A 23,466-nucleotide genomic window follows, 5' to 3' on the forward strand; every position below is an offset into this window, starting at 1 on the left:
CCCTCCAGAGTTTTTAGAAAGTTGTTTGGAACTTTCTAGCAGATGACTTTCACTTTCCAACTTTACTTTCACCTAAAAGGCTAAACACAATTACTTCCATATAGAATGTAGTTGGACTTTTTAATCTCACGCTCTTTTCCCTTCATTTTTCTTCCTTCTCCTCTCCTCTTTTTCTCTTGTCCTTTCCACTCTTTCCAACATCTTCTTCCATTCTTTGTTTAACTTCAGTCCCCCATTCCAGTTCATTGTGTCTTCTTTGCCTTTCTTCTCTATTTCCTTGGCTTCCTTCCATTTTCTCACTAGCATTCTCTTCTCCCTTCCTATTTGCTTAGCCTCATCCCACTCTATGTCATGTCCTGTTTCTCTCGTGTGTTTAAATATTGCATTTCTCTCTCTCTTAAGTCGTACATCATCCCTATGTTGTTTCAACCTGTCTTTCAGCCTTTTTTTCGTTTCTCCTATGTACACACTCTGACATTCTTTACATTTTACTTCGTAGATAATCCCTTCTTCTTCCTCTTCTCTGTTTTCCTTTTTCTTGTTAGCATTCCTCGCTATTCCTAAGATGCTTCTCCCTCCCTTCCTGTAAGTTTTAATTCCTGCTTTCCTAATACATATATGATATGCAAAGTGCTTAGGAAAGCAGGAATTAAAACTTACAGGAAGGGAGGGAGAAGCATCTTAGGAATAGCGAGGAATGCTAACAAGAAAAAGGAAAACAGAGAAGAGGAAGAAGAAGGGATTATCTACGAAGTAAAATGTAAAGAATGTCAGAGTGTGTACATAGGAGAAACGAAAAAAAAGGCTGAAAGACAGGTTGAAACAACATAGGGATGATGTACGACTTAAGAGAGAGAGAAATGCAATATTTAAACACACGAGAGAAACAGGACATGACATAGAGTGGGATGAGGCTAAGCAAATAGGAAGGGAGAAGAGAATGCTAGTGAGAAAATGGAAGGAAGCCAAGGAAATAGAGAAGAAAGGCAAAGAAGACACAATGAACTGGAATGGGGGACTGAAGTTAAACAAAGAATGGAAGAAGATGTTGGAAAGAGTGGAAAGGACAAGAGAAAAAGAGAAGAGGAGAAGGAAGAAAAATGAAGGGAAAAGAGCGTGAGATTAAAAAGTCCAACTACATTCTATATGGAAGTAATTGTGTTTAGCCTTTTAGGTGAAAGTAAAGTTGGAAAGTGAAAGTCATCTGCTAGAAAGTTCCAAACAACTTTCTAAAAACTCTGGAGGGAGTAATGTTTGTGTATATATATTACCCTTCTTGTTGTATCTGGTTACTTTTGTACTTGATACAGAGTCTGAAGAAGACCTTGCTAGAAGGTTGAAACGTTACGTTAGTTTATGTTTTTAATAAAATAAATTACTGCCTTGGTCAGCATATTTAGTTTTTCATAATCATGGAAACAAGGCTTAATGGAGTTACTTTTGTTGTTAAATGCACAAGAAAGTGGACGAACGTGACAGTGGACAATTCGCCTGGTAATATTTATGTTACCACCAGGGGATGAATTTGCTTGAAGAAAAACAAAGTTCGACTTGTAAGGAAGCACAACTGCGTACGGTAGCCTTGGGCAAGGCTGCCAATGGTTACATTTTGATGAACGAAAGACCTGTTCGCAGAGAAGCACAAAACTGGTCCAAGGTTCACAGCGAAAGACGAAGCCAAACGATGCCATTCCTCAATCGATTATATCCACCAATCAGAGTTATTTATGATTCCAGGCTTATCGGGTGAAGCAGCATTTCTAAGAAGGACTCCTTCAAGAGCAGTGCCACTGGAAGTGTGGATTACCCGGCAAACATGTAGCAGATGACACCTCTTACGTAACGCTTGAAAGTGGCTCATTGTTAGGCAAAGCAAAACTACAAGGACGTTCCTCTTGGTTTTACAATAAGTGATGTATTATTCCGTTAAGTGCAATCCAGATCCTTAAGTGTTTATGAGCGTATGCCCTGGTTTTGACGCCTCAATAAAGCTCTGTTGATTCTCAAGGAGTACGGTAGGATTCCCGCGAAGTATCGAATGCCACTACAGGGTGATTCTAAAGATGTAGAACCGTAACACTAATCTTCAATGGACTGAAAACCGTAATAAATATTCACACCATTCCTTTTTACATTAAAAAGTTTCATATAACTAGATAATTTTGTTGCATTAATTTAGCTGTGTATCATAAGAACATATGTAAGAGTGACGTTAGTTGATTTGGTTTATTTTACTGTGTTTCTGCCACTTTTGGCTAATTGCGAGGATGAGAATGGAGTGGATGAAGGGACAAACACAATGGACCGACACAATTCATACAGAGAATTATACTGGTTGCAGGTCCAGGCGCCAGAGCTTCGTTAGTCTGCAAAATGCTGTCCAGGGTGTACTATGTGGAAGTAAGGTTGACATTTCGGTGTCTTCGGAAAATGACGTGAGTGAACTGAACATGCTAATTTATTTTTGGGATTTAGGATATGAGCATAATGAAGAAAAAAAGCCTTTTAGAACTATATGCAGGAACTTTAACTATAAGAGTAGTGTGACTAAGAGACGTGAATTTATGAGTTATACCCCCCCCCCTTTTCTGGGTCAGTGTTTTAGAAGAAAGTCATATGTGAAAACACCTTAAAATATTGCAGTAAAAAAGACGTCGTAATCCTTCATTGAGACTATGCCTCCCATAGATTCTTCAGCACGTCATCTATTGCAGACTTAAGTATACTTAAGATTACTTCAATTACCTACATGATTATTGCCATTATAACTATTACAATGAAACCACTTGAATGAATGAAGTTATACTCTGTTAGACCAAAATCGAAAAAAAAAAATCAAGTTTCCCCTCCCCTCTTCCAACAAGAAAAATAAAAAACTAAACCATTATGCCGTGTTGATTATAAAATATTTTATAGTTGGGCAAAATTCACGTATTGCACAGATAAGCGAGCAAAGAGCGTTTACTGCCTAGGATAAACAAATATGACTTATGATGTAACAGCTTTATAATAGACGCTTTTGATTGTTGGGAATAGCTTCTCAATGGGGTTAATTTTTTGCTTGCGCGCTCTGCTGCTTTTGTTCCACTCTCTGCAAGAGATCAGTGTTGTCAACTACTTTTTTAGCAATAACTCCAAAAAGATTGACAAAGTTTGTTTTGAAGATACTATGCTCGGATAGGTTTATTGAGACTCGGTGGCAGACTATGTAGAACGCATGGGAAAGGATAGAAAAATTTACAGGGTTCTTGTTGGGTAACCTGGTGGTAAGAGACAAATAGAAAGGCCAAGACGATGATCGAATGACGATATAAAGATCGAACCTGGAGGAAATTGGAACGGATGGTCTTGCCCTTGCCCAAGATAGGGACAGTTGGAAAACATGTTGCCGCAACAGTAAACTCTTCTGGTTTAGGAATGCCATAAGTTAATTTAATGCTTAAAGAGGGATTCGGACTGCTAAAAAGAGTGCCCCAATCGTGAATGTGACCCGCTACGAACCGATAAGAAGTTGACAGCTTCAGTCACACCAGTGTCGTAAATTAGCACGTTCAGAAAACCAGTTCTGACACAGCTCAAATGCTGCTGTGTGCATGATGGTAAAGAAGATCCACCGCCATACTTGTATACCCGTGGCCTGGGAGCAGTGGAGCTATAGTGTCGAACGTTTAGCTTCCAGTTCACATGTTTTCCTATGGCACAGATATATTGGTTCTAAAGTACTAGTCTCTTTTACGAAATCGAGGCAAGAACGATAGTGTCGGCCTGCGTGGTGAACTGGTTATCACGTCGTGCTACGACGCGAAGGGTCCCGGATTTGAATCCCGGCCTGGGCATGGGTGTTCTTCGTGAGTGTCCCTTCATCAATATCATCATATCATCACTCATCCTCAGCGTCACATCCAAAAGTGGCAGAATGGACTCTCGAATGGCGTAGTGGCCTTGTAATTAAGGGGTCCCGGGTTCGATATCCGGTGGAGGCACGTACTGGTTCGGATCCCACTTTCAACTGTAGGTCCAATTCCGATTAGTCTTACTGTGCATAAAGTGCAAAAACTCAATCAATCAAAAAGTGGCAAAAAAATACATCAATCCATCCTTTACTGGACTCATTCACACATACGAGGTTGGGTGATTATTTAGACAGATATATATGTACAAATTAATATTTTATTATGTTTGAATAAGAATTTTTCATATTATTCGTATCTATCACCGAGGCGACAACGAGACTGTCAATTTCAGCTCGAGAGGTTTTTTCCTCGACTCGGTACCATCCCATGACAAAATATGGTGAAATATACCTCCCGTTGGCAACACTGTAAGAGATGCTTAACTGACTGAAAGCTACTGTTACGAAGCCAGACCTTCAGTTATGAAGTTTTTGGAAGCTTCGCAGGGAAGAGGAGAGGGAAGGGATACTAATTTTCCACTTCCTCATTACGAGAACGTTCTCTCTTTCTCTCAGTGTGTGTAGTGTGTGTGTGCGAACTGACGCGCGCGCACCGTTAGCGCACACACGGTTCTGAAATTCTGGAAGCCGGCCAAGGAAGCAGCTAGGTCCACGTGCGTGTGCTGTGTGTGCCCGTTGCTGTTGGCGAATAAATATGGGCGGTGCGTTGACCCATTGTTGCAGACGTTGAAAGATCGCAGTCAAGATTGATGTGGCGCGGTCGGAACTACGCGAAATTTTCTCATTGAAGTTCGAAGTAATCTTCTTGAGAAGTAGCGTGCCTAGAAATTACAAGAGGACGGGCATATCTACCCAGTAGCAGTGCATAGTATCGTCCAATCTCGTCTAGACCCCCCTCTCGATGGCGCAGTGTTGCCTTGTAATCAAGTGGTCCCGGGTTTGATACCCGGTGGAGGCTCATAGTGGTTCGGACCCCACTTTAAACTGTAGGTCCAGTCCCGATTAGCCTGACTAGATAAAGTGGACTTAAAACACTAAGTCAATCAATCAATCTAATCTCGTCTAGTTCTCGGTATCGTCCCACATAAAAACTCCAGTTTTCTTCTTGTTTGAAAGAGAGATTCTCGATCTGGTCATGGTCTTCTCTAGAAAGGAAACCTCTCAAGCTGGTCTCTGTCCAGTGTTGAAGTGAAAGTCTCAAACTAGTCTTTGTCTGTTATCGAAGGAAATCTGAATCTGGTCTCCGTCTATTCCCGAAGAGAAACTCTCAATTTGGTCATGGTCTTGTCTCGAAGGGAAAGTCTCAATCTGGTTTGAATTGAATTGAGTTTGAATTGACGTTTTAAGTCCACTTCATGCACAGATAGACTAATCGGGACTGAACCTACAGTTTAAAGTGGGATCCGAACCACTGAGCAATGTGCCTCCACCAGATATCAAACCAGGGACCCCTTGATTACAAGGCGATGACGTTACCTCTACGCCATCAAGAAGATCCTGTCAATCTGGTCTTGGTCTAGTCTAGAAGGGAGTCTCAATCCGGTCTCCGTCTACAGAGGCGTCAGCGCATGCGTCAATTGTGGGGAAAAAGGACAGCTTGCTCTGCAACGACATTCATGAGCATTTCTACATTCTACTTTCTTCATATAGGAGAAGTATTTATTTTACACGAGAGCGCTGAACTAAGCTTATATTACATTTCTTGGATCTGAAGTGACGCATGCATCAATTGTGGGAAAAGAATTATTACTTTCTTTCACTTCAGATCCAAGAAATGTAATGTAAGCTTAGTTTAGCGCTCTTGTGTAAAATAAATACTTCTATATGAAGAAATTAGAATGTAGAAATGCTCATTAATGTCGTCGCAGAGCAAGCTGTCCTTTTTCCCACAATTGACGCATGCACAGCATGCACCGTATGCGTTCACGTGACGTCTCGGCTAATTCTCGAAGGAAAAGCGTCAATCTAGTCTTGGTCTAGTCTCGAAGGAAAATTATCATTCGAGTATGTCTAGTCTTGAACGGAAAGTTACGATCTGGGGTTTGATCTTGTCTAGAATGGAGTCTCAATCCGTTGTTCTTTGTGAGTGTCCCCTTTATCAATTTTATATCAGCACTCGTCCTCTAGACCAAATCAATCAATTAATCAATCCAAATACATCTATACTTGTAAGCAAATGCTTTGTAGACCCAAAAGTATAATCTAAACATGGGCATCTGTACTCCGTTCCAGGAGTCTGTGCTGCAACGACTCACATAACGCCAGAGGAGGGAAGAAAGCGAGTGAGCGGAGCAAAGCAGTGCGCCCTGCTGCAAACGGCTGGTAGATGCAGTCCCGGTGTCCCCTTCCTGCAATTCCTCTCCCGCGTTCAGTGGTCGAGTCCTCTCGAGTCACTACTTGATCATAAGACTTGTTTTCGTTCGCTTGCTCCACAGACTCCTGGGGCAGAGTATGTGTGGAATTCAGACGTATTCTGTTCCCTCAACAGTCACTGGGAAATCACGTTTCTGGAATAATTCTCACATGGTATGTTTCGTGTAATCCCCTATTCCCAGTGACTTGAATTCTTAAAAGTGGCGTGTTGCATTCTTCACAGAAGAGATTTTCAAGAATTTGATAGCCACGGATGACTTGCGTGATTCAAGGATTGAAGAAGACATAAGCTGGAGGAGGGGAACGAAAGAGAGAGAATTGTTATTGAAAAGACACATTTGTCTTTTCAGTTTCTGCAGTACTGAGAAGTGATGAGTGTTGCGTGTCACAGACAAGGGTTCTCGCCACGTCACATTCATTTCCGAACCATAACAAATAAGCATTTGAATCTTCGAAAAATATATGCTCCTATGAGTAAGTATATCTTGTTGTGGGTTCTGTGTTATTTTCCGTTGCGAATATTGTCGATACTAGAACTGTCCATGAAGCACTTTTGATGATAAACTGACACAGTTAAATGTGTGTTTGAAGTGGTCGTGTCTGATCTTCTCAATTGATACATTTTAGTGCATCTTACGGAACAGCAACTGAAAAAAGTATGCTTTGATGTATTTATCCATGTATTTTGATGCACTATGTGTGTGTCTTACTGGAGTCAACATATGTGTGTCCATTGGCACATTTTGGACCTTGTATGTGGAACTCAATAGTGCTTTATGTTTTGCATCAGTTTGTATATAACTTCACATTGTGTAATAATGACTATGTCAGGGATAGAAAACACTTAAAATAAATCAGACGCCATCTCCTTTTTCTCAGGAACCTGCCTTATTTTTTCTTTTCAAATACGGTCTAAGATAGCTATGAATCCAACCAAGCTATGAGATGTGATTTTGAAACATTAAATTTATTAATTAATACAAAATTGGATTAAAAGTAATTATTTTTTTGCACCGGAGCGGCCTTTCTAATGAAGGCTCTACAAGTAACCGCATAAAAAACTACAGTATACATTCTAATGTATTGCCTACTATATCGCCCGAGATGTTAAAATTCTGCTGGCAACACTGCAAAAAGTTATAATGACATGTTTATTATTATGATTTAATAATACACGTGATACAGAAAACACAAACATTAAAAAACACATACTGTACTCGTTATTTTTTTAAAAAAAGAAGTAATGGAAATTTTCGTAAGCGAGCTCGATATTTTTTTAAAATTTTCTTTGGAACTGAATTTGAAAATTCAGACGCCAGGTTGAAAATTTTCGGACGCCATGGAAACCGAGCGACCTGTATTTTTCTACCCCTGGATTATGCTATGTGGAAATTTCAAGCAAAAACTGGTTGCTAGATCAACGGCACGGTATACTATAGAAGCCGGGTCGAGTCTACATTTTCTGTGTGGGACACACAATAAGTTTAGAATGCCTATGCTACATATATGGTATTATTGCAACGATACAATAAGGTGAAATTTTATTAGAGGTCATTTTGTTTGTCATTTGTCATTAAGATGATAAGTCTAAATGCTTGACTGCGAAAGGTAAATCTGAAATAAAATCTCTAAGCAACTAGAAAAGACAATGGTCACTCATTCGGTTTTATGAACCTTCAAACCTGAATCATGCATGTTGGTTGGATAAATACCTGTCTATCTGAAGAATGACAATGATGAATTTAATTGTCGTAGAATACAATTTATCTAAACTCTCTTTGGACTTCGTTGCTTGTTGACCAGCGACAGACACTCTGACCTCTTCTCAAGCCCTCTCTCTCTCAAATCCAAATCAAAAGTCACTCCTCTCCCAGCCTGTCTACCCTCTAAAAACCCAGGCCATGGAGCTCTCTTCCTCCATGCCGAATCGTGAATTTTTCACCTGTTTATTGCAAACAGCTGACCGTCTATTTTCCTGATGAAACTCCTGTTTCCTCAACACATCAGGAAGTTGCTTAACTGTGCAATATCGAAATACCACAGGGGCTAGACGACTAGTGTAAACAAATGAATGCCCTGGTCAATATGAAGCTTCCAGAGAAGGTTTAAATAAAATACAATCTTATGGATTAATACGATATATTTCAATTCAAGTAATAATGGCTACCGAATTAGAGTGAAAACACCAACATGGCTCAAATAATGGAGATGATAATGTAATTTATTCATCTAATGAGGTCAGTGGCGTGGCGTGGATTTTTAAAAGTGTTATCAGTAGGACATTTAAGGGAGACTTGGGCGCCTCCCCACCTCATGCCCCCACCCCCACCCAATGTCTTCCAAGTAGTTCATATAATATTAATCTGGTACGTGTGCAATTCAATACTAGATTTTGGTAAAGTTATTAATCAGAAAAAAAATGTTGACATAAGGACTAAAGTGAAATCGCAAACATTGGTTGTTGACACAATAATACGTAATTTGATACTTACAGAAACATCGAAGGCTACTTATAGAGCAGATCAATCAGACTTTAAAAATAGTTATATGATGCTGGGATCTAGGGTTCGAAACCTAGCTTGGGCATGGGCGTTTGTGATGTCTATTCATCAATTTAATCATATCATCACTCATCCCCATCTTCGCAAATTAGCCAAAAGTGGCACAAGCGAAGCAAAATCAATCAAATCAAATCAAAAAACTTCTATGATGCTGTCATAAAGAGAAGTTTTTCATTTGAATTTGAATTTGAATTTCATGGTCATGGTCCATGTTATCCACATCTGAATTCGACACGTTTTTTTTTTTCACCCGAAAATAGAGTACATGGCCAACAAAAGAGTTTAGACAAATGCACACATCCACATAACCACGGATAATCGTTATACCACGAAACATTGAAATGTCGGTCATATCCAGCAGACGACTTGGTTTTTAAATCGTTCAAAATAGGCTTTGGCCTCCCTTTCGCCACAATTTCGATTTTTTCTGCAAAATAACGAACCGAAAGATTGCTTCAAAATATTTTCTATCGCACGATTACACACACTGTCCAGATAGGATGAACCCGCCACCTCGGAACTCGGAGCAAGCTTCATAAATTAATTGACAATGCCCGAAAACAACATAAAGACGAAAGACACCAGTCACAAAACTCCCACTGCACAGTCCCTCCTACAAACCGTTGTTTACTTTTGTAACACGTGAAGCACCCTCCTTGCCCCCTCCCCTCTCAGCATCGGCCCTTCCCCAATATTTCCTTCGGTACCTGCAAGAAGTCCAGTTCTACTAATGTTGCCATCTTAGTTCTTTTGAAACCAGATTTGCCCAAATCGCGAAACATTTTCGTTTCAAATAAGACGTATGTAGAGTAGATGTAGTCTTCATCTGTTTCCTAACTACTCCCACTCCCATGTTTTGCTAAATCCACTGATATCTCATTTCTGACACCACTACTATTTCGTATATTTTACGTCCTTTGCTACCTTTAAGGCTTTCGATTTATAGGATAATCGTGACGATGACGATGCGTGGTGAATTATTGAAATAAAATTATTATTTCTTTGTGCATGTAATTAATTTTTATAATTATGTAAGTAAAATAATAAAAACGAACATTGAAATAACCATTTCTTGCTGAGGATTCGAACCTGCGACACCTGACACTTCAGAGCGTGCTAAGATAACAATCGGGAAATTATGCTTGTAAGTATTGTTTTCACCCAAAAACAGTTCTACCACCTCAAAAACATTGCTTCAATCCGAAATTATTGCATTCCTGCGACAACGTATGTCAATCTCAATCAGTATTATCAACAATTATCACAAATTCCTGTAACCGAAATAATATTATATGTGTGAAATATAGAATTTTAGGTTGACATTTTTAGAAGGACAGCGGACCCCTTGACCATACCCATCCCTCTCCTCTCCTTCTCGCCCATGATGTCGAAGAAGGACAAAGAGGACTTTCATAATCGCTGATATTTAGTGTAAATACAAAATATCACTTGGTAGTTTGCTTTTGCCCCAGTGTGATTTGATTTTTTTAAATTTTGATTTGGCGATTTAAGTCCACTTCATGAACAGTAATGCTAATCGGGACAGTTTAAAGTTGGATCCGAACCACTTGTGCCTCCACCGGGTATCGAACCCGGAATCCCTTGATTATAAGGCGGCGACGCTACTAACACTGCGCCATCGTTCCCCAGTGTGACTGGACACCTCCAGAGTAAGATAGACCCGATTAGGCGACTTAGCTCTTTTCTGTCAATTGAATATGGCAACACTGGTATGTTTCCTGTAAGGCTCACCGGCAACTGCGCCGGCTAAACAGGCAGGCAATAACCCGCCTCCTCCTCCCGCCGTAAAAGTCTTTGCCGCGACGGAAAGTCTTCCTTGAGGTGACTCAGGGCCTTTTCCTCATGTTGCCTGTGGAGGGTACCGGATCAGTCCTCCTCTTCGCTTTTGCCGGTGTCAGAAAAAATGTCAGTCTGCAATGTTTACTTTACGACAATATTACCAGTTTATGTACGTAATAATATTTTAAGACGGGTTCTTCAATTCTTTATATTTTGGTGTTACCTGCGGTAACAGCGGCTACATGCACGCCACGCCTCTGAATGAGGTTCAGCCCAACGATTCACAAAAACCTAATTGCTTGAGGTCGGGTCACCTCAAACTCAGCCTTAGGCCGAAGAAAATTGGTAACTGGACTTCCGACCTTCTCACATTACATTGAATGAAACAAAGGGGGACCCGTGGGAGATAGACGCGATCCTCCACCATTGTTCCACTCCGTGGAGCGGTTCTTTTCCCCCCCTTCAAACGAAACTCTGTAGCATTGTGGCAGAAGCCGTTTGCGTACTCCGGATACTCTCCGTTTGTCCTCCCGCGGAAGAGGAATCACAGCGTGTGACCCGACTGAAAACTGGCGGCCGGATGCTCGCACACACATTCCCAGCACGGCATCATCATTCATTGTTTGATTGATCGGGGATATTTCTCTTGGGCCGCAGTGATACGTATATAGTTGCGAGAAAGTGATGGTTGTGATCAGGGTGAATGCGGGGCCAGGCTGGAACATACAATGTAGGCGGGACCTGCAACCAAAATGTTTTCAGAGGTCTGAAAATATTTGATATTTTCGTTCCTTATTCTGAAGTACAGGTGTACATGATCACAATTCAAATTAAGGGTACAGGGGAAAAACAATCAAAGTCCACTTATGGCGAAAATTGAGATTATTATATCATGGTATTATAGGGGTGGTGTACTACAACCTGACATGCCTAACTTTAGGGAAAATACTCATATTCGGGCACAAATTATCATTGAAAAATGATTTTTCTGCTTCATTCTGTAGCATTTACAAACTTCAAATTGCATTCCTGTAAAAAGTTAGAAAGTGGACTTTGATTGTTTTCCCCCTGTATCCTTCAAATATTATTACATTTAATAAACAATTACTTTATATATTCTGCCTTTTTTTCTAAGAGAATGGAAGGCTCCTTTAGCTGCCGCCAGGGCTATTGTCTTCAAATTTCCCTCTCCTGTCGAAAAACAGCTATGATACTCCAAAATGTTAAAAAAAATATACAAACTTAGAATTCCTTCTAGAGCTGACGTGAATTTTTGTTTGATTTGCATAACAGGGATTAAAATAATGCACTTTCCCGACTAAATCGAATCTTGTAGCCTTGCATCAATGTTTATAAAACTAGCATTACCAAATTGCAGATTCCAGACTTCTGGAGCCTGCTTCTCTCTACAAACAACCCATTTATTTATGGAAGAACAAGATCGAAATTCTTGCGCAAGATCGAAATCTGACAAATTGCCAATGTTATTTTCGTAGGTTTCTATAGGTTCATGTAAAAACATTTCATAGTTCGAGGAGCGGCATGACCCCTTGGCTTCCTCCCTTCAATATACCAGAGCCTCGTTCATCTGCAACGAGCGTTCTACGTGGAAGTAAAGCTCACACTTGAGTATCTTCTTAAAAGGCCACTCCTTATACCCTAATAATAACAGCGAATTATTGCAACAGCGTCTATGAACGCTAGGATGAGTGAATAAAAAGAGTAAAAAAAAGATTTTAGAAAGAAGTTTCAAAATTTTCCACCCTGGACCATGACATAAGGCTCTGCATACTAAACACTCCAACATTACACACCATGTATCGTCTGGGAACACTAAATCCTCCTTACAATTAAATTTTACATAATAATCCTCTAATGTTGAATGTTACTTAGGTTGACTAAATGTAAAGAGTAGTACAATAGAACTGCAATGGTATTTGGAAATCTTCGTGCAGCAGAATAAGCACTAGAATTCTCCTTATTGTACTCGTATTCATATAAATAAATTACGTAAAACTGTTGCAACTGAAATTTTAGAGAAAAATTTACAAGAGAGATAGCTTTGCTACTTGGTAAGTTAGAGCAAAAGTCGGTTATTACATCAATTTTTTGCGTGATTTTCTATTTCTCTAAAAATTTACATTTTCCCAAGTTTTCTTTCAGTATTTCAATAATACAATTATCCATGTCTTACTCGGGATTGGAACCCGGAACTCCTGGCTTCGTAGCGCTCCCCTTTAACTACTCCATAAATGAAGCCTTGTCTCTTCCATCGTGGAGCTGTTTGTTATAAGACTGTTGCCACTTGATAAATACAATACATCAATAACCTGAGTTTGAGTTGTCCAATAAATTTCTCGTTTAAGTCTAAGGTTAGTCTGAAATACTCTACATTCAAGTTTTCTTTAAGTCTGAGAAGATGGTCTGATTGCTTGTTATCATTTCCTCCTCATATCTATATTTCTTCTCACTATTTCTAATTTTTATTTTCCTCCTGAGTGGCAGATTTATGGCTTATGTGGATGACCTATTAATGAAGTTCACACAAATCAGATGTGGATTGACACGAGGTGCTATCCTTGAAATAACTCTTCATCTCGCTTTTTTTTCAGCACGTATCGGTTTGAGCTCTGAACTCTTCGTTTTTTCGTTCAATTTAAAGCTTCGTTTATGTAGCCAGGACATTCTATCTCACACTGCAGATTATATTAATTTAATATTTACCTTATGAGTTGTCTCCAGATTCCTCAGATGTGTGTGTAGGGGGAGGATTTTATTCAATAATACGGAAAAATGTATTGCACATACGCAATAGATTGACATAACATCAACTGAATACTTTTCGGTGCACGTTGCTACTCATCGCACAAACTAATTTACAAAAAGTGAAACTAAAAGAGATTAAGATTACGTATCTATAAATCAGGATAGATTGTGCAGCACAGCGTATACGTAACTGTAGCTTCATCATATTTACAAATATAAACAAGGTTCTAGTTTTATTGCTGTTTTTACTAAATTTGCGCAACCTCTCCCTATGTATCTTGATTGCTGCACTAAAATCACGGTGGAATATGTACACGTTGAATGTTACAAAATTAATTGCTGTTTCAGTATGTCAACTCCATCACTTCCGGTCACTTGCCTTAGTTTTGTCTGACTCACAGATTCGATTTGTCATTCGGTAACACCATTCTCGCTTTGAGATGACTCAAGTACCAACCTTCAAGGATGCAAAAAAAATACAAATGTCTTCTTCGATGATTCACACTTCACGCTTCCATCAGCAGATGATTATAATGACTTTGCCCTTCTTTTTTTTAGCTACGATTGATGTGTTGAAGATCTAAGTCCGAATCCTTATATTTTGATTTTTTTAGATTCTGCTTTTGAGTTGTAATTCCTGGAGTCTCTATTTGAAGCCACTATTGAATACTCTATCTGAATGTTCTACGAGAATGCTAAATCCGAAGTTATCTATCATAAAGTTCTCTCCGATTCCAAAACCCAGGTTACAATATCTGAATTTTGAGTCTATGTTTCTTCAATCGATTCACGTATTCTCGTTTCTTCACACGAATCTCAAGCACATGTTTCTCCACAAAAATCCCAAGCTAATGTTTCCCAATTAAATTTCGAGCTCACGTTTCTTCATCGTAAATCCAAGCTAATGTTTCCCCAACCGAATTTCGAGCTCACGACTCTTCACGTGAATCCCAAGCTAATGTTTCCCCAATCAAATTTCGTTTCCCCAATCAAATTTCGAGCACACGTTTCTTCTCGTGTTTCCCAAGCTAATGTTTCCCCAACCGAATTTCGAGCTTACGTTTCTTCACGTGAATCCAGAGTCCATATTTCCCCATCCGAATTCCGAGCGCACGTTTCTCCACACAAATCCCGAGCCCATGTTCTTCCCATTCGATTCCGAGCTCGCGTTTCTCCACATGAACCCAAAACCATGTTTCCCAGTTCGAGTCCACGCGTTTTGTGCCAACTAGTCCTTTTAATATATAAATGATTATATTATCCGGTAATAAAACTTGGAAATATGTCATTCTAAAATTGGAATAAGTTTAGTTTTGGAAAGGAAGAGACTTGAATTTAATTAGATTTTGATCTTAAGGAACTTTTGAAGAATTGATCAGTGCACTTGACACCCAAGAATCTTTTGAATCAAGTTTTCTCTGTCTCTTCCATGTATCCAATGCTTTCCTCCCGCCCGTTTTTTTTAATTATATGTTAGGTAATTGGGGATAGTGTCTGAGTATAACACTCCTTTAGCATTGCAGATACGAACGGTTACATAATTTCCAAAACAAATCATCATTTTTAGAATAACAATTCGCACGTATAAGCTACCCACTCTCTGGAGTTCATTTGATAGCTGAATATACTGCATTATCCCACCACCAACTTAGTTTCAATGGCGAGAAGTAGGTCTAATTGCTTAAGCCTTGAAAAAAAATGGCACGTTGATTTAAACCATGTATGTTCTCATTTCTTTCTCCTGTGAGGCCACGCAGTGTGAGATCTAAAAGCGCTTAGCTGGGTTGGCAAGCTTGATTACCATTCTGACAAATCATTCCCTCTGTGGCGAGGAATTTAATGATCAGTTTAACGAATGACTTGTCTAATAAGTGCAGATTTCATGCTAGGAAGTACAATCGCCCTTCTTTCGAGTGACCTTCATGGTGATATTTCTAATGCATCTTCCTTTCTTTATTGCTTTGGATGTTCAAAGGGCTATTCATTGAATGCATACCAGATGTCTCTCCGTGCAATAAGCTTTAATTGATTTCGTATCTTTTTTCTTCGTTCCTGTTTTTAACTCTGACCTACAGCAAAGGCAGAACCTAATGCAGTGCTTATTTGTTGTTTGCATTATCAATTTTTTCGTTCAATGTGTTAAACATTCTTAGTTGATTCAATGAAAATGCTGATGACAACGAATATATGAAAAAAAGAAGATATATATTGTTCTCCATCCAACTACATGACATATGCTTTGGTCTGCAATCATAATGGATATTATCCATTGTCTAGTGCCTTTCCTTTTTCAAGAGATCGCCTTTCTTTCGCCTTCAGTTCAGCAAATTTCCTTTTGCCGGTGGTATCGATTGAACCTACGACACACCTGTGATATTATAAATATAGTTTAAAGAAGCACTAGACAATGGACAATGTACAATTAACATTACATGCTTGTTACTAACATCATTATCATCAACATTCAGAGTTACTAGTTATTAGTCAAGTATTAGATACCTGGTATAAACCCGGTGCAATGTTACATTTTAGATCGTATGAGAATACTAAGTAGATATGCAAAGCATGAGAACCACCTTATATTCTTCTGTAACAATAGACAACCTAATCTATTTCCTAAAGGCCTGAGACTCGCTACCCGTACAATAGGTACAGGTCAAGAAAAACAGTACTCAGAACTGGCCAGTGCCTATCTTCAGAGATAGGATTAACCAATACACGTATATAGTCATGCAGATAGACATAATGAAATATAGCAGGAAATAAAAAGGAAGGTTTTAGTATAATATTTCGACCGCACAAGACAAGCAGCAAGATCCACCCGGACAAAGGCTAAAGTTAAACAGAAACAACAAGAGAAACTCGCAAAGCTAGTAGAAGAATGAAATCACAGGCCTGTCGCAGGTTCGATACCCATCACAGGCAAAAATAATTTTGTTAATCTGAAGACGAGAGAAGAAGTGTTCTTTTGAAACGTATATTAGACAATGGATATTGTCCGATGAACATTGCAAGCTGAAACTTAATTCGTTTAGCCTGTTTCCTTGACTTGGATTGGGGGCAGAGTAACGGGATAGGATGCAACTGATCACATCAAGCAATCTCCATCGGAAGTTTTGGTAGATTTTAAATGAGAAATCTATCTTTGTTTCAAGAAGTTAGTATCCATTGACATTATAGTCGTAAACAGCTTGTCTAGATGTTTTATAACCTAACCGCTTGGAATTTCTCGCCCTCTGGGCATTGGAAACAAGGCCTTGCTGTCAGGTTATCAGTGACGTCAGAGGTCAACAGCAGCAGGGCCTTTAGGAACAGACAACGGTAAGAAAAAACACTTAATGTTTCTATTTTCCGCACTTTCGTGTCGCTTTTAATAAAATTTAAAAAAATATCAAGAAACTAAAGCAGCTGTGTTCGTAGATGAACCCTTCAACCTTGGTTTACAAACAATCTGGAAGTATATATACGTGCTGTATGTAATGTTGTTAAGTTGCTCTTTTAGTCCACTTTATGTACAGATATGCTAGTCGGAAATAGTGGGATCCGAACCACTATGCACCTACACGGGGTATCGAACCCGAGATCCCCTGGTTACAAGACGACAACGTTTACACTACGCCACAGGGAAGGCACTATAATGTAATTACTATCACGTTTGTTGTATCGAAATTCTGCCGGTACGGTGGCTGAGTGGTCGACTTTCAATCTCGCGACTAGAGTTGCCGTGATGTTTCTGAGCATCCCTTCATCGGTTTCATCCAACCATCACTCAATCTCATCGTCGTGATTAACAAAAGTGGCAGAAAAGCTACGTTTGTATTTTCGTTCCAAGTTCACATTATGCACAGATACCATACGTTAATTGGAACTGCACCTACACGTACAGTTAGTTAAAAGTGAGATCCGAGCAACTATGTTCCTCCACCGGGTATAGAACCAGAGACCCCTTGATTAAAAGGCGACGGCGTTACCATCATATCATCGGAGAGGCCCAGGAAAGCTACGTAAAACAGCAAAAATACCAAACTATAATGCGAAAAGATTTTCTTATTGAAAAAAAAATAAGTGTTGCAATTCCCATTTCAATTTTAAGAAATTCCTCTATCTTACAATAAAATCTTCCATATTCAAGAAAATTATCCATTTTAAATAGAGTATCTCCTCATGGAAAGTCTGCCTTCTTTTTATGCAAAGGTTCCTGTCTTTTCAAAGAAAAATCCTAGTTTTCTAAGCCTAGTTTCGTGCAGTTTTGCATGGGAAAGTTACTGAAGACTCGGTGACGAAACAAATAGGTGAATCACTTGTTCACTTTCAACTTTCTCCTCAATTGTCGCTTGTTAAAGTTGCAATTCAAACATTCGCACTGGGCAGTGGCGGCGATTGGGTTCCAAAACTAGGGGGCAAGATGCCAAAACTTAGGGGGCAAAGACAGTTTACTTTCCCTCGTAGATAAGATTTACCATAGTGCGGGGGCAAGGGGGGCAACTAACCCCCTCGCCCCCCCCTAATCGCCGCCACTGGCACTGGGTGATCCTTAAACTAAATGAAACTCAACAGAACACAAGGATTGGTAAAGGCGAATTTGAATTTATGAACGATGCTAATAGCTTTATACTAATGAATTTCCAAGTCAATACATAATCTTACCTGATCAATTTTACATTCATTCCCACACCTCACGTCCAAATCAGCTTCCTCGGTTTTGTTCTGAAAGCAGAGAAAGAAGATTGAGTTAGACCTTGTATTTCAGACGATTTCAAATAATTGGAAGGGGATCCGCATGACTGACGTAAATACATAGCCACAAAGACAAACGTAAAATATAGTGTAATAGAAATACTACTGAGGATTCAAAAGTATTTAGATACTAACAGTATAACAGTAATTGCAACATCAAAAACGCGAAGCAGGGGAATTCTCTCTCTCTCCCATTTTCCTCTAGATTTTCTTTCCTTGACCTTTCATCTCTTCTAAAGAATGTTACTTTTATTATTCATCATAAACTTAATTTTAAGATGAGAATGAAGCAATAATTATACTACTGAAATTTCAAAATTCTTTGTGATAAGAATGAAAATCCTGAAACGGTAAGATATATTTGTACAAAATTGGATTTTTTCAAGAACTTTAATAAATATAAGTACTATACATTGCTGCAAAAAAGGCACCATTTTCATTGTCTTGTGGACAGTAGCGACGCCAGAGGAGGGGGGGGGGCATATGGGCGGACGACGACAGCTCTACCAGCCCCTCCCATCGTCACCCAGCAAGCAAGAAAATCTAGATAAAGAAATGCTTTTCTAAATTCATTACCTAAGCATTTTTTTCTGTCGCCGTTACTACTCCTCGCTAAAAATACTTGACAAAAAGATACATATATGGAAAATAGAAGTTCTGAAATGTTGTTCCTTATATGTTGTGATCAATTCGTACATTGTAGACTCTACACCATGCTTAATGAACAATCGGGACTAGTGTTGCTCACGAGACGAGACTTTGGCCTGTCTCGTCTCGTGGAGTCTCGTAGAAATGCTGTCTCGTCTCGAAAATATTCGTTTGTCTTATGACACATGGTCAATCTCGTCTCGTCTCGAAATTTTAAAAGCCTGTCCCGTCTCGTCCCGTGGGCAACACTAATCGGGACTAAATCTACCGTTTAAAGTGTGCATCCGCCTGGGATCGAACCCACGATTCCTTGATTACAGTGTTACCCACCACAACGCCATCTGGAGGACCTTGAACACCGTATACCACTGGCCAATGGCGTATGCAGGGAGGGGGAAGCTAATGGGTCTACGGCCCCCTCCTCCCAAAAAATATTTGTGAAAATCGAAATTTTCAATTGAAAACACAAAGAATTCTCGAAAAACAAATTGATAAATGCAAATCTCCCATTCTTGTCTTCGAACAACTTTCAAAACGAAGGATTTCTGAATTTGTTTTCAAGTCCACTTCATGCACAGAAAGGCTAATCGGGACTTCGACCTACAGTTTAAAGTGGTATTCGAATCCGTATGTGCCTCCAACAGTTACGAAATAGTACGAAGATATTCACCTTTACAATTTCAGCCCCTTCCAAAAAGGAATACTGCGTACGCCAGTGCCACTGGTTGTAACAGGAGCAATTTATTGATTGATTTGATTCACTTAACTTCGCTTTTATGCTTATTTTGGCTAATCGCGAAGATGAGGGTGAATGGTGATAAGATGAAATGGATAAAAGGGCAATCACAAACACACAAGAGCAGCTCAGAACACGAACCAGACGCCAGAGCCTCGGTAATCTGTAAAATGCAGTAGGGAGGTTGACGTTACGTGAACAAAATGAATCCGAAATATGCAATATAGCCTTCACGAAAATATGAGAATCCAGGTGCGTTCCATCCGTTCCCGTTCGTTCCTCCAGGGAACCGGCCATGTTCCGATTTCGTTCCCACGAGCTGAATTTGCTGAGGTGTGATGGAGCCCTCGCAGGTGAAATCTGGGGCGCGGCGGCTTCCGGTAACTGTGCATTGGACATCCGGCCTGTTGAACGGACAATGCGTAGAAAGAGAGGGACAGACGATAACAGGTGGCGAACGAGGACTTCAACCCGCATCAGATGGGAGCAGCAAAGTCGAGGAAAACAAGACAAGCTTCCATCTTCCTTACAGGTATTGGAAAACAAAGCAAGGTGTAATGGCTCAGGTATATTGGCGTTGGGTGCCAGATGGTGTGGCAATATGCAGCAAATCCGTTCGAAGCCAAAGATTGCAGGTAGTAAAATCTCTGCACATTGTTTATACCTCCCAAGTATATTCGTAAGGGATCCTTAATGGTGCACTTATATTGAAGAATGGATTTCTAATTAGTCAGTTCAATCTTCGAGTACCCACACGAACAACCAGCAATGTGAAACTCTTCCACAGTTCTTTATCTCTGGGATGTTCGCAAAAAAGCACTTTAGTCATAAACTGCGATTTTCTATTAAAAGAATTAACATAAATAAATGCGTGCTGTAAACTTTCATGTTTTTGACTTAAGTGCTTTTCCCCCCAAAACACCCTAGATCAATTCTGCAGAATTTTTTCAATTAGTTTTTTTTAAGACCAGTTTATGCACAGATAGGCTAATCGGGTCTGGACCTACAGTATAAGGTGCATTATGTGCCACCACTGCATATTGAACTCGGTACCCCAAAAGTGGAAGAAAAACGGTTCTAGATAACAAAAATTAAATCAAATCGGCAGAAGGAAGGAAAGACAGAAAGGATAGCAGAGAAACAGATGAACAAAGCGCAGTTAAAAGAATGAAATGGAAAGAAGCGGGAAAGAGTACAGAAGAAAGATAGAAAGTTCGAAAGATGAACTGAGGAAGAAGGAATAATGTTAGAAATTGTATAGAAGAACAGAGGAAGGATAGAAAGTGGTGCGGAACAGAGGAGAGGAACAGAGGTAAATAAAGGGAGCAGAACGATAGACGGAGAGTTAGAGAGATTCTCAATAGGCCTATACATGACCCATCTGAAAATAATTATTCCACCCTTGAACCCACCAAATCATATTCTCTGGCGACAACAACGCTACAACTAAGTATAGTAAGAATGGAGCGATAAACATGCTTTGTTTAGCATATACAAATGTAATGTTTGCCTAGACTGGTAAGAAATGATAACCGAGGAAGAAACAAGGGATTAAAACTTGTTGATTTTGAGAGACCACCCTCAATCCGTGCGTGCTATGAAGAAGCGCCAGTGCAACAACTACACAAGCTTAAATACACAGCATCCGAGCGCACAAGTCAGATTCTATACCTTTTTTTATTGTTTGAACAGTAAATCTGTTACATGCATGTACCTTGCAAGTGTAAAGATAATGTTTGTTGGAATGTATCTCCTGTCTTCGGCAAACATGCTTCTCTCGTTCCATGTCTATTTCTATGTACAAGCTGTGTTCTATATGGCTGTAGACTGGGATTACAGTATATTACCGCTACGTAGTAGCATATAGCATAGCACATGAATACCACTTTCGTTTTGTACGTGAAGCGTGGTATGCCTAGTAAGAGGCTATAAGCTCTAATTGCTTGACATGATTAAAAAAGAAATGGGGGTTGGGACTAAATAAAGGAACATATATTGAATGGAAGAAAAATTAAGGAAAGAAGGAAAAGAGAAATTTGGATTTTTTCTAATTTTATGTCAATTTTCTGAAACGTTGGCTAATCGCGACGATGAAGATAAAAGTATTGATGAAATTAACGGACACTCAGGAAAGCACTCTGAACTAGAATGTGTGTCTCTGTAATGAAAGACAGAAGACGAAAAAGAAACGAAGAAAGAAAAATTAAACGAAAGACAAGAAAAGAAGCAGAGAAGGAAAGATAGGGAGAGAGTCAGAGAAAGAAGAGAGAGAGGCATAAACTAAGAAGAAAAGCAATGAAAGAAATATGAGGAGAAGAAAAGAAAGAAATGAAGAGACAGAGAAAGAAATAGACAAAGAAGGAAAAGCGAGAAAGAGAGAAGAAACCAAGAAAGAAATTCAACGAAATACAAGAAAATAACAAGAGAAGAAAGAAAGGAAGGAAGAGGGACATAGGAAGACAAGAGATACATAAACAAAGAAGGAAAAGCGTGAAAGAAAAATAAATCAAGAATGAAAATTAAATGAAATACAAGAAAATAAGGAGAAGAGAAAGACAGAGAGGAAGATAAAGAAGATGTCCGACACAGGCATAGAGACAGAAATAATGAAAAAGGATATGAGAAAAAGATGGATCGTAGAGAGAACGACGGGAAGAACAGTGCAGTCAGTTGTCTAGCGTATTGAGTTCGTCAACGAAAGGTTCCGGACTCGAGTTCTCGACAAGGCAATGATTTTCATCCCATTGTGTTAGCTCTTTTCTCATCCATCCTCCTCATCGCGATTGTTCCAAAGAGAGACATAGACGACGAACGTTAACCAAATCACGGGTGGTTATCCAGTACTGGTAAATGGAAAGTATAACAGCTGATCCGGAACATGTCGCTAATAATTGCTGTTTTTATTTTTAGAAGTTGCATAATCTTCATAAGAATTCTTTGACGCCTGACCTTTTACACATGACACGACCCTGAGAAATGGCGGGAAGACAAGTTGGCAACATAAAGGAGAGGTCGCTTGGGTGAACGACGACGATACGCGAAATGGAACACCCAAAGAGACAAGCACTTACGAGAGTTCAAGAGCCGGCCTCTCCAACAAAACAGCAGAGCCTTGTCTCCGAGACAGTTCGAGGTGGCACCAAGGCTTGATAAGTTGTCTCGGAACAAACTATTAAGCTCATCGTAATTGCTTTGGCCCCTCCTGATACTTTTAATTGAAATAATTAGATAAGTTTTAGTGTTCGTGATAAAATGAGTACATTGGCTATAGGGTTATGGTCCCAAAACAACTTGCAGATGATACATGATTTTGTCAGTATATTAAATACTAGCTCTCATTTCAAGCATATACAACTCCCCCCCCCCCCACCTCAAACACACACACTCTATCTTTCAGTCTTAATTGCGTAAGCGAGCACAGTAAGGCTAATCGGAACGGGACCTACAGTTTAAAGTGGGATCCGAACCACTGTGCCATGTGCCTCTACCGGGTATCGAACCCAGGACTCCTTGATTACAAGGCGACGCTACCACTGCGCCATCGGGAAGGCCCTTAGTACTACAAATAGAAAAGCAAAAATTATATTTTTTTAAAAAAATTATAATTTTTATCGACCCGATACTTCTTTTTATGAGGAGTTTCGGGAGAATTTTCACTAACTTACGGAAGAAACATTGCCCAAAACTTTAAAAAGAACTCTCTTTGGTGAACTTTAGTTACCTAAGTGTTTATGTGATCATTAGACTACTGACAAAGCTCATCCGCTAGAAAAACTCCGGATCATATTATATGACAATGTGTACTCTCGTGTTGCAGTCCTCATTTGTACTACATGTTACACAAAATGTCATTGCTGGAATAGTCCGGTATTTCATTGCACAAACTGTACGAAATAATTGCCGACCTTCGTGACGGAGTGGTTAGACAGCGC

The 23,466-nt window shown here is 39.5% G+C and overlaps 1 protein-coding gene across 2 annotated transcripts in view; it reads right to left on the bottom strand.

The window, feature by feature from the left end:
* sev (receptor protein-tyrosine kinase sevenless) overlaps nt 1-23,466 on the bottom strand; it is a 157,334-nt gene that overhangs the window by 105,827 nt on the left and 28,041 nt on the right. For both annotated transcript variants that reach the window (XM_083123833.1, XM_083123832.1), the window contains exon 2: nt 18,061-18,120. In XM_083123833.1, the coding sequence (XP_082979959.1) occupies nt 18,061-18,120 (60 nt within the window). The remainder of the gene's footprint in view (nt 1-18,060; nt 18,121-23,466) is intronic.

Source organism: Lepisma saccharinum, chromosome 6, assembly GCF_977018435.1.
Source record: "Lepisma saccharinum chromosome 6, izLepSacc3.1, whole genome shotgun sequence".
Classification (NCBI taxonomy): Eukaryota; Metazoa; Arthropoda; class Insecta; order Zygentoma; family Lepismatidae; genus Lepisma; species Lepisma saccharinum.